We start from the raw sequence: 12,834 nt of genomic DNA on the forward strand, positions 1-12,834 counted from the left end.
TCCATGGCACACGCGAAACAGGGTTTATCTAGTGCGGGGCTATGTTAAGCGTGTGCGTTATTATTATTTATTTATTTATAAAGGACATCCAACAGCATACATTGCAGAACTTGAAAACTAATTTTAAAAGAAAAAACAAAAAAAATTAGTGATAATAATATTTGTAAAATTGCAGCAAAATTTCAAACTAAAAACTTAATATGATGACAAAATACAAAGGTACATATTTATTTTAATATACAGTATAACAATTATTACAAAAAATTAGATAACAGCTAAGATGGACAAATTACCCTTTTAATATGCCGCTTAAACGAAGGCTTTTTTTTTGGTTAGTATTCGCGAAAATGTAAACTGTACTGAAAGATGTTGTACGTTGTTGTAAGGCGTGAAACGATCTCGTTCTGGCCATAATTAGTACGACTTGGTGGCACGCAAAAAACTTTATGAAGTCGGTTACGAGGTTGATGATGGGGCACTACAAGACGAAACAATGATACAAGGGAAGGGCTGTCAAGGCGAGCGTTAAGAATATCGTGGAGGAAGGGCATGTCAAGAAGCTGTCTTCTATCAGAAACCTTCTATTATTATTATTACATATCACGACACCGTCTCCAACTCGATGAATAAGGTTAGAAGAATGGTACTTGAGTAAGTTTGTTATGTTAACTTGAAATTTGAAATTATAGACAAATAGTCTTTAACAATTTACTTAGCGACGTTGGAGCAAGCACACCTAACTAATGGCTATTCACTCTCGCCTTGAAAAGGCCCAACTAAGTACACCGTTCAGGGAATAAATCCATAGCCATTCGCCATATCGCCGTTCAACTAACACGAAAACAAAAACTAAACATTTCACATAGAGATACATATATTTTATTTAAGTTTAACTAATTTTGTTTATTATTACAGCAAAAACTTATTTTAATACATCAATCCATGTATTTACAAAGACATGAAAGAGATTAAAGAGATTAATAACATTAATATCGACGCGTCAACAGCATGTGCTATGGCCGACGATGATGGAGGAAGTGGTGTAGTTATATTATTACTAACAGTGGGTTTACTTGTAGTGCTGTGAAGAATTCCGTTGTCATAGCATGCAAGGCTAAAGACATTCTTTTCGCAGAAGAAATTGTAGGCCTCCTCGCATTTGACACTGGTGAGCACGTGTTTTTTATGAATGGCACCACACATCTCGGTGTCATTTGGTGGCGTCCCAAAATCATTGTACACTGAGCTTAGTTTTGTATCTGTAAAATAATACGAATTTAAAAATTGGTAGTTTATACGCTATCTCCAGGTTTTTTTTTTGTGTGTAGGATGTTGCCTGCTGTTCATTTGTTTTGGTTCGTAAACCTTACTTACTCAACCGAATTAACAATTCACCCGCAATTTTAGCTTTTTTTTTAATTTATTCAATTTCAAACAAGTTTTATAAAACACGACGACTTATATTGGGAATGAAATGTATTTTAGTAACCGTAGAGCTCGTCGGTATCGGTGGAACTTTTGGCAGACCTTGAGCTCCAATTTATTCCATAGAGAATAGTCAAGTGGGTTAAGATCAGGATTGGAGGGTGGCCATTCTTTCGCAGGGCTTGAGCCGTTTTAGCCTTATGGGCCAGTGCTGACTCTTGCTGCAAAATCCATTCTTTGTTGTGAAATAAAGTATTAGATAGGGGTTTCTAAAGTGTTACTTTGATTAACGAGAAAACATTGATTACTTGCGAGACAGGCTTAGCCTAGTGCAGGAATCAAGACCAATTCTCTGTACGCGATATACGCTGCAACAAATTGTGTTTCTAGCGTTGTATTAATTTCTTATTTATTATGTATCTACCTGCACAATTCTGCTTTAAAATAAAAATAATATTAATTTTATTCGATAATTTTTTTGCTTTCGCCTTAACACTTTGTAGGTAGAAATAATACGAATAATACCAAAATATGAAGCCCCCACAATACCATTATACTCGCCGGATTATGGGGACCCGAAACATTTTGTGCTGACGTTAGAACATCTTTACTGTTTTTGGCATAAAATTTATTGTTTTGTGGGTAGAAGTTTTCTTCGTGAAAACTTTTTCGCAGGTGAAGCGTGTTTTCGCGTCGTATCCCCTAAGCAGCCGACAACAGTTGCAAACGTCCGCGTCTTAATTTACGAAGGCGATCATTTAGGAAGTGAATTTGTTGACTGAAACACGAGAAATGTTAGTCTGCAAAGCGAGTTTCTTTTGGGTGCGACATGGGTTTCGGCGAAATCGCTTTCTGATATTAATCTGATGTGTGTTGTTGTTACAGACCGCGGGCGGCCATTCCTTTGGCGATCTTTCAGAGAATCAGTCACCTTGTAACGTTTTATTGTGTGACATACAAAGTTGCAGCGTATCCCCATAAAATTTATGTCACGGAAAATCTCCATTGGTCTTTTTCCCGCCATATGTAGCGAAATTACAGTCGCACGAAATTGTTTTGTTTCCTAATTCACGAGAAAAATAAAAGAAATAAATTTAAAAATCTACAAATAGAACACAAATATTCCAAATTCAAAATAAAAAAAGAATTAAATAGCTGCTAGTATTATTTTGTTTTATTTTTTAAAGGCAAAGTTTGTCTCAAAAGTTATGAACACACGAGGGTTACCTATCAGTAGTCTGAAATGACATTTTCCAGAAATAAGGTTCGCTCGAATTTTCATAACCTCGAAAGTAATTTTGAGAGGAAAATGTTTTTTTTTTCTTTTAAATCTAACCTAATCGTGTCAATAAAGAAAGAGTTTCAGATAATACTTCGATTTTTTTCGACTTGATTACGTATTTTTAGTCGTAACACTCATTTATTGTAAATTGAATGAAAAATTTACATACTTAATCTACTATAAAGATTTGCACTGTAAAAAACTCGAAAAAAACAGAGCTTCTAAACATTATCGGTATATTTGCGTTGTTATTGCGAAACTTTGGTTTGTTTGAAAAACAAAATGACCTTAGCGATTTAGATTTAGATATTATTTTTAAAAAATGTGGGAAAAATATTCGAATTTCCAACGTTTAGCAAACGAGAAAACCTAAAGCCGGGTACTCATTAGCGAGCTGTAACGAGGTTCTAGTGTGTACGCGTGAAACAGTCTTCACTTGCTAGAATGAGTACCTGGTTATCGTCGGCTCACTGCAAACCGTACCGCACGCATTCCGACCGCGAACCACGTACATACTATGATTTTCGGTAACACAACACGCAACGGTTACCGTTACGGCTTGTTAGTGAGTACCCGGTTTAAGAACTCGGTGTCTCATTAATATAATAATTACCTATGACTGTCAAGTGAAAAGAATACACTGTAGTGTATAACGATTCTCATGTAGGGTAAAGTTGCAGATATACAAACCATTATTTGTGTTGCAAAATGGTATGTATGCCCGTAAAAATGTACATACCTTCGTTAAGAAAGAAGATATCCGTAATATTAACCTTAGAAGTAAGTAAGGTAAACGATTCTTTTATGGGGAACTGTATACGTATTTACAATAACATTCCGGAGCATATATTAAGATTACCGTTTCCTAAGTTAAAACTTACATTAAAAGTATTTTAATTGAAAAGCCATATTACAAAATTGAAGACTACGTGTTAGATAAAGATGTATGGAAAGTGAGTCTAGATTCCACATAAATATGATTCAAAATGTATTATTCTATAGCATTTAAGTTTATTTGAAACGAGCAATTCCTAGAGTTTCTAGTTCGTTCTTTTCAGGAGGTCAGCGTAGTGAACGAGCACTACCTTAAAAATGACGTTTTCAAGTGTAAAAATTTTACCTGTGGAGTCATATAAATGATTATTTGACTTTGACATTGACTAGGTATGTACAACATACATACTCGTTCAATGAACTAATGATTACACGAAATTTAATTAATAAACAAAACATTGAGTGCTCCACACATTGACTTACAATTATATGAGCGTCGGGTCCGCGCTAAAAAGTGTTCGAACTTATAGAGCGTCATTCACGCTTTAGTCTTCGTTTGTTCGACTGACAGCGAAGCAAGCAAAAATTAGACAGTACTGCGATGACGTTACAATTTAAATTCAACGTTTTAGCTTTTTCATATTCCTTTACATGTCATTACGTTTAAATAGGTTGACTTGGGACATTTTTTTCGTGGTTTTTGTATTAGACCCGTCGTCCATTTATTTGTAAGTCAATGGCTCCACAGGTAATTTTAAAAAAGCAAAGTTACACTCGTTCCATCCGGCACTACCCAAACATGTATCAATAAATCAATCGTGAACAAATCTACTTAACACTACTTACTTTCCAAAGTGTAGAAATCTCTTGTCTTATTAGCGCGGAAACCGACCAAAGCGGGCTTTTCGCTCGACTTCATTAAGCCTTCCAAGATTTTGGCCTCTTCCTTACTATTAATGACCGCGAGGTTACCTCCTTCATCTTTGCAGATCCCATTAGCTGTTTCCCAATTGTAGGTGGATGTATGAAATTTATGGCAAGTCTTCGTGTGGTTGTTTAATATGTAATCTGAGAAAGAGTATTGATGTGAAGTAATGAAATTAAAATCAATGTTCCAGATTTTACAGCATACACATAACCATCGTCATCAGACGTTCTGTTTGGGAGGTTCAGCAGCGAATGTTTTCCAGTTGACAATAATGACGGTATTCTATTATGTAAACATCACTAGCTTCACTATTGATATTCTTTAAAATTGCAAAAAAATGTGATGCCGGCAGTGAGAGATAAGGTTTTAAACCTTCTGTACCTGCGATTGCCTTGGCTCTCTCTCATCGTCATCATCATCATATCAGCCGGAAGACGTCCACTGCTGAATATAGGCCTCCCCCAAAGATTTTCAGATTAGCGGGCCGGACGCGACATGCATCCATCGATTACCAGGTCATCCGTCCATCTATTAGGGGGTCGTCCCACTGAACGCTGAACCTGAACCTTTTTGTCACAACGGCCAGAGCTCTGTCGGTGACTTTCTTTCTTCTGCGGCTCTCTCTAGCCCACAATATTTAGTAAGTATAGAGTTGCTTTCATAATCTCCTGTTGTTTAAGTAATTTCATCATGATGGCATTGACGGCAAGGCTGCAATACTTACTACGGTCAACAGTTCCGCACTCGTTCAATGTGATTGAAGATGGACTTTCGTAGAAACAGATGAAGGGGTTTCCATCGTCTTTGGTGATATCTGTCACGGTACCTGTGGTCGTCAGTAGCTTGCAGCCTGATGTACAATCGGCCACTGGAGAAAAATCAATATCAGCTATAGTCATAGTAACAAGTGACTTTTCCAATAGTATAGTACAAGAAACGGTCGAGCTGGGTAACAAATATCATGATTTCTACACAATATTCACAGATGGTTCTAACGAAGACAAAGGTATTGGCGCTGCCTTCTTTGACCCACAGAAGCACGTATCAATGAAATTTAAACTTTGTAATAAAGCTAGTATTATGAGGGCGGAATTGTCAGCTATCACGGAAGCCATTATCTTATGCTAAGTCCGTACAGAGAGATAAGATTCTAATTGCCACAGATTCTACAAGTGGGCTCCAACACTTGTTGAAATGTAATTTAGAGAGTAGAGGTATACCAATAGCATACGAAGCCCTGAAACTGATATACGAATTAAGTATAAAAATCGAACGATCATTATGTAATGGATTCCATCACACGTAGATATATAAGGAGGAGGCGGATAAACATGCTAACGAAGCTATATCCGATGGTGTTAGCATTTGTAAGCCGACTGCTGCTGAACTTATTCCTCTAGCTAGAGATATTTGTCTAAATATTTGGGTTAAAGACTACGAGGAAATTTCACTAGCAAGAGGCATTTGGTATAGGACGATGCAACCGCGACCTCCTCGAAAGCCTTGGTTTGACGCTGTGGGTCTCTCTAGGGACTCTCTTGTTGCAGCATTTAGAATCAGATCTTATCTAGAAAAAATTTTATCACTTAATAGGTATCAAAGCCTGACCCCTCTGTGATTACTGCAAAAGAATAGAAAACCTGATCCATCTGTAAGTGGAGTGTGACCATACTAGGACTGCAACAGTACGATTTGGAGTTGAGGAAATTGGACGTAATGGAGACATAAATATTGTTCTGGGAAATCCCTTACAGAAAATAGCCAAGAAGATTTATACTTACGTCATCTATTGCATCAAATCTAAAAATGCCCCTTACTGACCACGCAATTTGAAATTCCCTATGATAAATATCATGTAGTGCAGTGTTAAAGGCCTTGTTCAAAATTAAGAAAAAAAAAGAAACAGATACGGTCGTGAGTTTCGTGCATTTGTCACTAAGTTTATTAGGTCATCGGACAGCCTAGTTATGGGCCATCCTACATTTAGTTATTTTCGTATTATCCGCTCACGCGATACACGCAGCCGTAGACGCATACCACACCTATAGGTGCCAGTGATGATTTTATACCGATTTATCGGATATCGAAGCTATAACAGGTAAAAGAACTAATAATAATTGCTATTTCGGTAACTGCTCTAGCAAACCATAAAGTTTTTAATGTCTGGGTTTGGGTCTGTCATTTAAAAAAAATAAACAACTTCAAAAATACGTCACGACAATCGTGTGTGTTATTGTTTGGGCTGGTGATTTCGGTGTTTATTTATTCTAAACATACCGTAAGTAGCGTTCTTTAAGTTTACCCTGAATATAAATGTTTATAAACTATACTTTAAGGAGTAATTTCATGGTAAAGTTAGAACCACTCAGACGGAATATTATCATATTTATCCAAGTACACCAAAAATTTCATTAGTGCTTTTTGAGTGCAGGATTTGCGGTGTATTACTGCATTTTATTTGAGATGTTTTTGTTGGTAGTACGGAGGGTATTTATTTAGCAATGCAGAATAATAATTTTTATTTATAAAAATTTGTATTTAAACTGAATCCTTTTCTAATTTGCGAAACCAAATAGCCGCCATTTTGCGGTAGGTGGTGCGCATCGCGTGCACGATTATAAATCTACACTCTGCACGTATTTATTCCATGTTTTCACTCCAAAAGTCAGCAACAATCAATTTAAATCGTCCATTGTGTATTCAAAACTTTTGAAAAAATACCGAAAAAATGTTACCAAAATAACATAAACAAACCGTTTGTATCTGCGGTGACTACTGATTTAACAGTTGTAGTCTTCATTATATCCATTATTGCATCTTTTGAAGGCGATGGTGGTTGCAGTAAGGCTATAATCGCACCTGAAAAAATATAATAATAAATATAAACATACTAACATTATAAAACGGGCGTAAATGCGAATAAACCAATTAATAGGAATCGTAGATCTTACTTTCTGGCTAAATCGCAGAGAGAGAGAGAGTGTGGACTTTAAACGTCATACTTAGATACTGTATAGAGCTGAGACATAGAAGTAGACTTGCCTTCATTCTGACACTTTTGCTGTGCAATTGCCCACTTGGCTGGTTCTTGGTGAAGCTTGAGCCACCCTTTAGCCTTATCGGAGTACGTGTAGTCGCATCGAAACCTGTCCCCATCTGATGTGGATAAATGAATGGCACAATACAATAGAATTTCATATAAAAATTAAAAAAAAAAAGAGTTTACGCTTACCGAAACAGGCAATATCGGTATCAAAGTTTAAACAGGTATGAATTTAATATAAAAAAAGAAAATTGAGCTCTATATTTAATAAATAAAATAATGTCAAGAGATAAAGGAAGATTATTTTTATTAATTTGAGAGAATGTGTAATTACAAATATTTGGGTATGTAGTTGGCAGAGACTGGGAGAGAATCAGTAACAAAAACCCGCATCGCACCGTGAAGTCACTAGCCTTTAATTCCATGCCAAAGGTGTTGAGTACACAAAGAAATTCTGGGACTCCGATTAGTCTCAGAATTTCTTTATATACTCATCTCCTTCAATGCTACGTATGTGAAGCCTGGACTATTACGGAAAATCTTCGCAGATGCATAGAGACTTTCAGGACGTGGGCTTACAAACAGGTGTTGGGGATCACCCAGAGACGTAAGTTGACAAGTCCCATTTGCCTGTAAATTACCGTTTAAAACCGGAACGCAATAATGCCCTTACTACAGAAATAGGCAAGGTGGCAGTACTTCCTTAGAGGATGCCTCTCACAATTTCAGTTTGACTAATTCTTGTTTTGTAAGAAAGTTAAGTTTGTTTAATCAAGGACTATGACAGAAATTGTGACATAAGACTGTAGTACTAATTAATATGTTTTAATTTATTCTAATATACATTATTAATTAATAATAAATTTAACTTAATAAAAATTCATATTGTTACAATAAAATAATTTGTAAAACAATGTAGCGTAAATTGGGATGTTTCTTTGTAAAATTAAAAATAATGTATTTAATTAATAACTTTTGTAACTATAGCGAAAAAATAGGGTGGTTTTCATTAATATTAGATATAACTGGTTGATGACTGTACCACCTCAGTCAACCGTGACCATGGGACCTGTAAAGGGCCCGAAACGTCTTATTATTATTATATTATTTTTAAATCCGGACAAATAGTTTCATTTCCTATGTGTAACAATCGCGAAAACCTAAGAACTCGATAGAAATTGTGAAATTTGGTTTTTAGTGATTTAGAATTTATGATGTTAATTACTAAAGATCTTTTAATTATACCACCACAATTTTATTGTTCTGCATATTTCTACATTTTAAAGTAGTTTTTAAGGCAATAGGCAACAAAATTTATATTATTTTTCGTGAACTAATAAAAATCATCGACCTCATTTAAGAATAAACTTAAAAATGTGTTATTGCATATTACTTACAAACAATTAAGTGGAATAGTTATCAAATTAAAATGGTTTTGGTGACTAAAAGAGAGCAGAAAATTTTGAAAAACGTTAAAAATCTAACTACTATCAGGTATTGACTTACAGTGATCACTGAAAATGTCGTTACGAGATCCTCTGTCACAATTTTTTTTTGTTCACCATAAAGGGGTCAACATGTATAATTAAAAAAATCCATAGTAGGTACCGGTACAGGCAGCAAGAAAATTATCTGAACCTTTGAACTGTCCAAACAGGTTCAACATTTCCGCGTCTCTTTATTTTTTTGTTTTTTTTACGTAAATTGGTAACAATTGAAAGACTATTGGACAGTTATCAGTAAAATTCAGTCTTTGAAAAAGTGTTATCTAGATGCACGGATAACAAATTTGGGTCGACTACAAAAAATTAAATGGCCTCTCATTTTATTATTTTATAGCCTTAATTTTTTCAGTCAAACTAAAAACCAAATCAGGAATATCGAATTTTTAGGTTCTTGCGATTGTTATAATACATACTCGTAGGAAATGAAACTATTTTTTTTCGAATCAGAATCTGAAACGTCTACCTGTCTTTGGTTCTCTCACTTGGTGACATCGCTTCTCAAAATGTGTGTATAAACTAAAAATGTTCTTATAGGAAATTACTATTTTTCCGGATTTAAATCGCGTATTTTTGTTTTTTCAAACAAACCAACGTTTCGGGCCCTTTACAGGTCCCATGGTCATGGCTGATTGTTTGATAAAGCAATTTCAATCTGGAAAAAAAATAGTTTCATTTCCAATTAAAAAATGTTAGAAAACGGTTTTTTTATTTATTTGGAGGTTTGTTTTCTTCCGTATTTTGTATACTTTTATTTGCCAGAATAGGTGCAATAAATTCTGCAGGAATTAATTAAACTTAGGTACTTAGCAGATGGGCAAATATGAATTTCAAATTAAAGTAAATTGTTTTTTGTAAATTCTAAATATTCTTAATTTCTATGGAAGTAATGTGTGTAAAGCCATCTTGTCAATTGTAATTTAAAAATTCGTCTCTGAAATAATATATTTTGTTTTGTAATTTGTTGAAAATAATTTTGTATAAAGGTTGAAGCAGTTATTTTTATATTATTTTTTGGTTACGAGGTTGGTAGATAAAAATTGTAACTTTAAAAACAAAACCGCTCAAAAGTATGTGGAATTACATCTTTATTTAACCAATTTACCCACGAGAGTTTATTAATATTACATACTTACATGTGGATCCTACTACACTAAAAATTAAAAATATTAATTTGAAAAACTTCATTATAACGGTACTGCAAACACAAATGCAAATTACTAACTTCAAAAGAGTGACTCCAATATCGAGTATTTATACTGATCCGTTATCAAGTCCTATGTTCGCTAACCGTTGATTGGTTTGAAAAAAAAAAAACTAAATATAGGGAAACATATTTCACCTAAAGTTAGCGGTTGCATGAGAATTAACTGGGCATTCCAACCTATGAAACAATTGATCATTTGCTTCATGTAATTCGTACCTATAATTGTTCCTTGACTTTATTATTCCAAGAGTACAAAATACGTTAAGTAAAAATAAGTCCCATTGTCATCATAAACCCATTTATACGTCCTACTACTGGGCATGGGTCTCCAAGAAGAGGCCTTTTTCGATGTGCAACTTAACGATGTTTTCCTTCGCCGAAAAGCTCTTGGTAAATTCCATGCTTAAAAATAAAATGAATTACTAATTTTAACTTAATACTGCGTATTTTATTATATCTCGAAGGGGAAAATGAGCAATAATCGAACTCCACACCTAATAAACCAGTGATATTCGACTATGTTATGTAAGTTTGTAATTTGTTGAACTAATTACGAATGAAGAGAAGACTCAGGCAGATCACTGTGTTTTAAAGCTCAGAGTGTCACTGCAACTGTGCGTCCCGTCGCTGTTGTCATAAAAAAAACTTCAAAATAGGGGGAAGCATCAAATTGTCTGAATTTTTTTTGAGTTTACGTTGCGCCACTACTCCTACAATTGTGTACCGATTTTGTTGGAAACGGGGTACCGCGGTAGTGGTCACATTCAAATTTGAAAATATTAATCCTCTAAGGGTGGCAAAGTAGGGAATGAATCCGGTTTTATTGCATTTCAACCACTTTTCATTGTATGTATTCTTATTATACGAGAAGTATAAATAAACAAATACTTGTGTAAGAAGTTGCTCAGTTTAAAAAAAAACTGTAACGCAGTAATTATTATTGACTTATCGCCGTCTACTTACCTAGATTTTTAAAATTCTAAATTTTAGTCCAATTAGGCAAAATATCCTCAAACAATATCAAGGAAAAATAATTTAATTACTTATTTGCACTTCAGGGGCCAACCACCATTTTACGACTGCATTATCATAATGTGCGTGTGCAGTTTGCATGTGTTGTGTGAGCGCTACCAAGGAAAACCCGTTGCCGAGATAGCAAACATTTTTAAAAGTACCTATTATAACGCTTTGTTGCTAGCGCTTAATAATATATTAATAAGAATAAAATATTATACCGTGGTGAGAAACCAGTTACTAGACTATTAGATAATAAACACGAAAGTCAAAAAATTTACAGTAATAGTAATATTTTATAGGAAATGAAACTATTTTTCCGGATTTAAATCGCGTATACATATTTGTTTTTTCAAACAAACCGACTAGGTTTACCCATGATGACGAATATCGCAATGAAATGCTGCGAGCATGTCATGGATAAACCTACACATTCAATAAAGTTTGACAAACCCCAGGTCCTTGCAAAAGAAGTCCGTTATCTACCCAGGATGCTGCGAGAGGCCATTGAAATTAAAAAACATCCTAATTTCAACAGGGAAGATGGTTTCTCCGTACCACCAGTTTGGGATCCAGTATTTCCTCTAATGAAAAATCCCAAACAGACATAAGACTGCAGTACTAATTAATATGTTTTAGTTTATTCTAATTTCTATTAATAATTAATAATAAATTGAACTTAATAAAAATTAATTCAATAAAATAATTTGTAAAAATTAATATAGCGTAAATTGGAATGTTTTCTTTGTAAAATTAAAAATAAGGTATTTAATTAATAACTATTGTAACTATAGTGAAAAAAATAGGGTGATTTGCATCAATATTAGACATAACTGGTTGAAGACTGTACCACCTCAGTCAACCGTGACCACGGGACCTGTAAAGGGCCCGAAACGTCGGTTTGTTTGAAAAAACAAATATACGCGATTTAAATCCGGAAAAATAGTTTCATTTCCTATGTGTAACAATCGCGAAAAGCTAAGAACTCGATAAGTAATATTTTAGGCAATTTGATGGTCGAGAAACTAAAATGGGTACTTAGAATAGGCGAGAATCTAAAAAAGAAATATCAATCCATAGATATAGATTATAGTAGAAGAGTAAATTACAAATAACTTTTTTATAAAAGAAAACTGACCTCAAAAGTTCGTGGAATTGCATCTATTTGCCAAGTTTTATTGAAATCGGTTACCGGAAAGTGCGCGAAACCGGATTCATCCCCTAGTTTGCCACCCTAAGAGGTGGAATATTTTCTATTTTCTTCAAATTTAAATGGGGCCAATGTCGAGGTAGTCTCTCTCCAACAAAAAAGGATCATAAAAACCGGTTCACAAATGCCGGAGTAATTAAACATACACACAAAAAAATGCAATCGAATTGAGAACCTCCTCCTTTTTTGAAGTCTCCAAAATAATAATAAAAAGGCAATAAAATAAAAATAAAAATAAAATAATAAAATAATTTTTATTTCAGACCAAAGATCCATATTTTGTTAGTATACAAACATAATTCTTATTATCTAATGTTAGTAATTCTTATGATCTAATCTAACGTATGGTGCGTGTAGGAGCAGCCAGTATTTTACTACCGGGCTGTCCCACCGGTGCGCAACTGTCATAATATTAACTCTTTAGTTTCTAATGTCTATTTTGAACTTTA

General features: G+C 34.4%; 1 protein-coding gene across 1 annotated transcript; it reads right to left on the reverse strand.

The window, feature by feature from the left end:
- Nucleotides 1-843: 843 nt before the first annotated feature.
- Nucleotides 844-10,176, reverse strand: LOC113229106. Its single transcript, XM_026462599.1, has 6 exons — nucleotides 10,091-10,176; nucleotides 7,452-7,565; nucleotides 7,164-7,268; nucleotides 5,134-5,277; nucleotides 4,328-4,549; nucleotides 844-1,259 (listed from the first exon to the last, which is right to left on the reverse strand). Exons 1-6 carry the CDS (start codon nucleotides 10,140-10,142, stop codon nucleotides 949-951), a joined length of 948 nt encoding a protein of 315 aa, XP_026318384.1. The 5' UTR covers nucleotides 10,143-10,176; the 3' UTR covers nucleotides 844-948.
- Between the last annotated feature and the right edge of the window lie 2,658 nt (nucleotides 10,177-12,834).

The sequence above is a fragment of the Hyposmocoma kahamanoa genome, unplaced genomic scaffold (genome assembly GCF_003589595.1).
Source record: "Hyposmocoma kahamanoa isolate Upper Pololo Valley unplaced genomic scaffold, ASM358959v1 277, whole genome shotgun sequence".
Lineage (NCBI taxonomy): Eukaryota > Metazoa > Arthropoda > Insecta > Lepidoptera > Cosmopterigidae > Hyposmocoma > Hyposmocoma kahamanoa.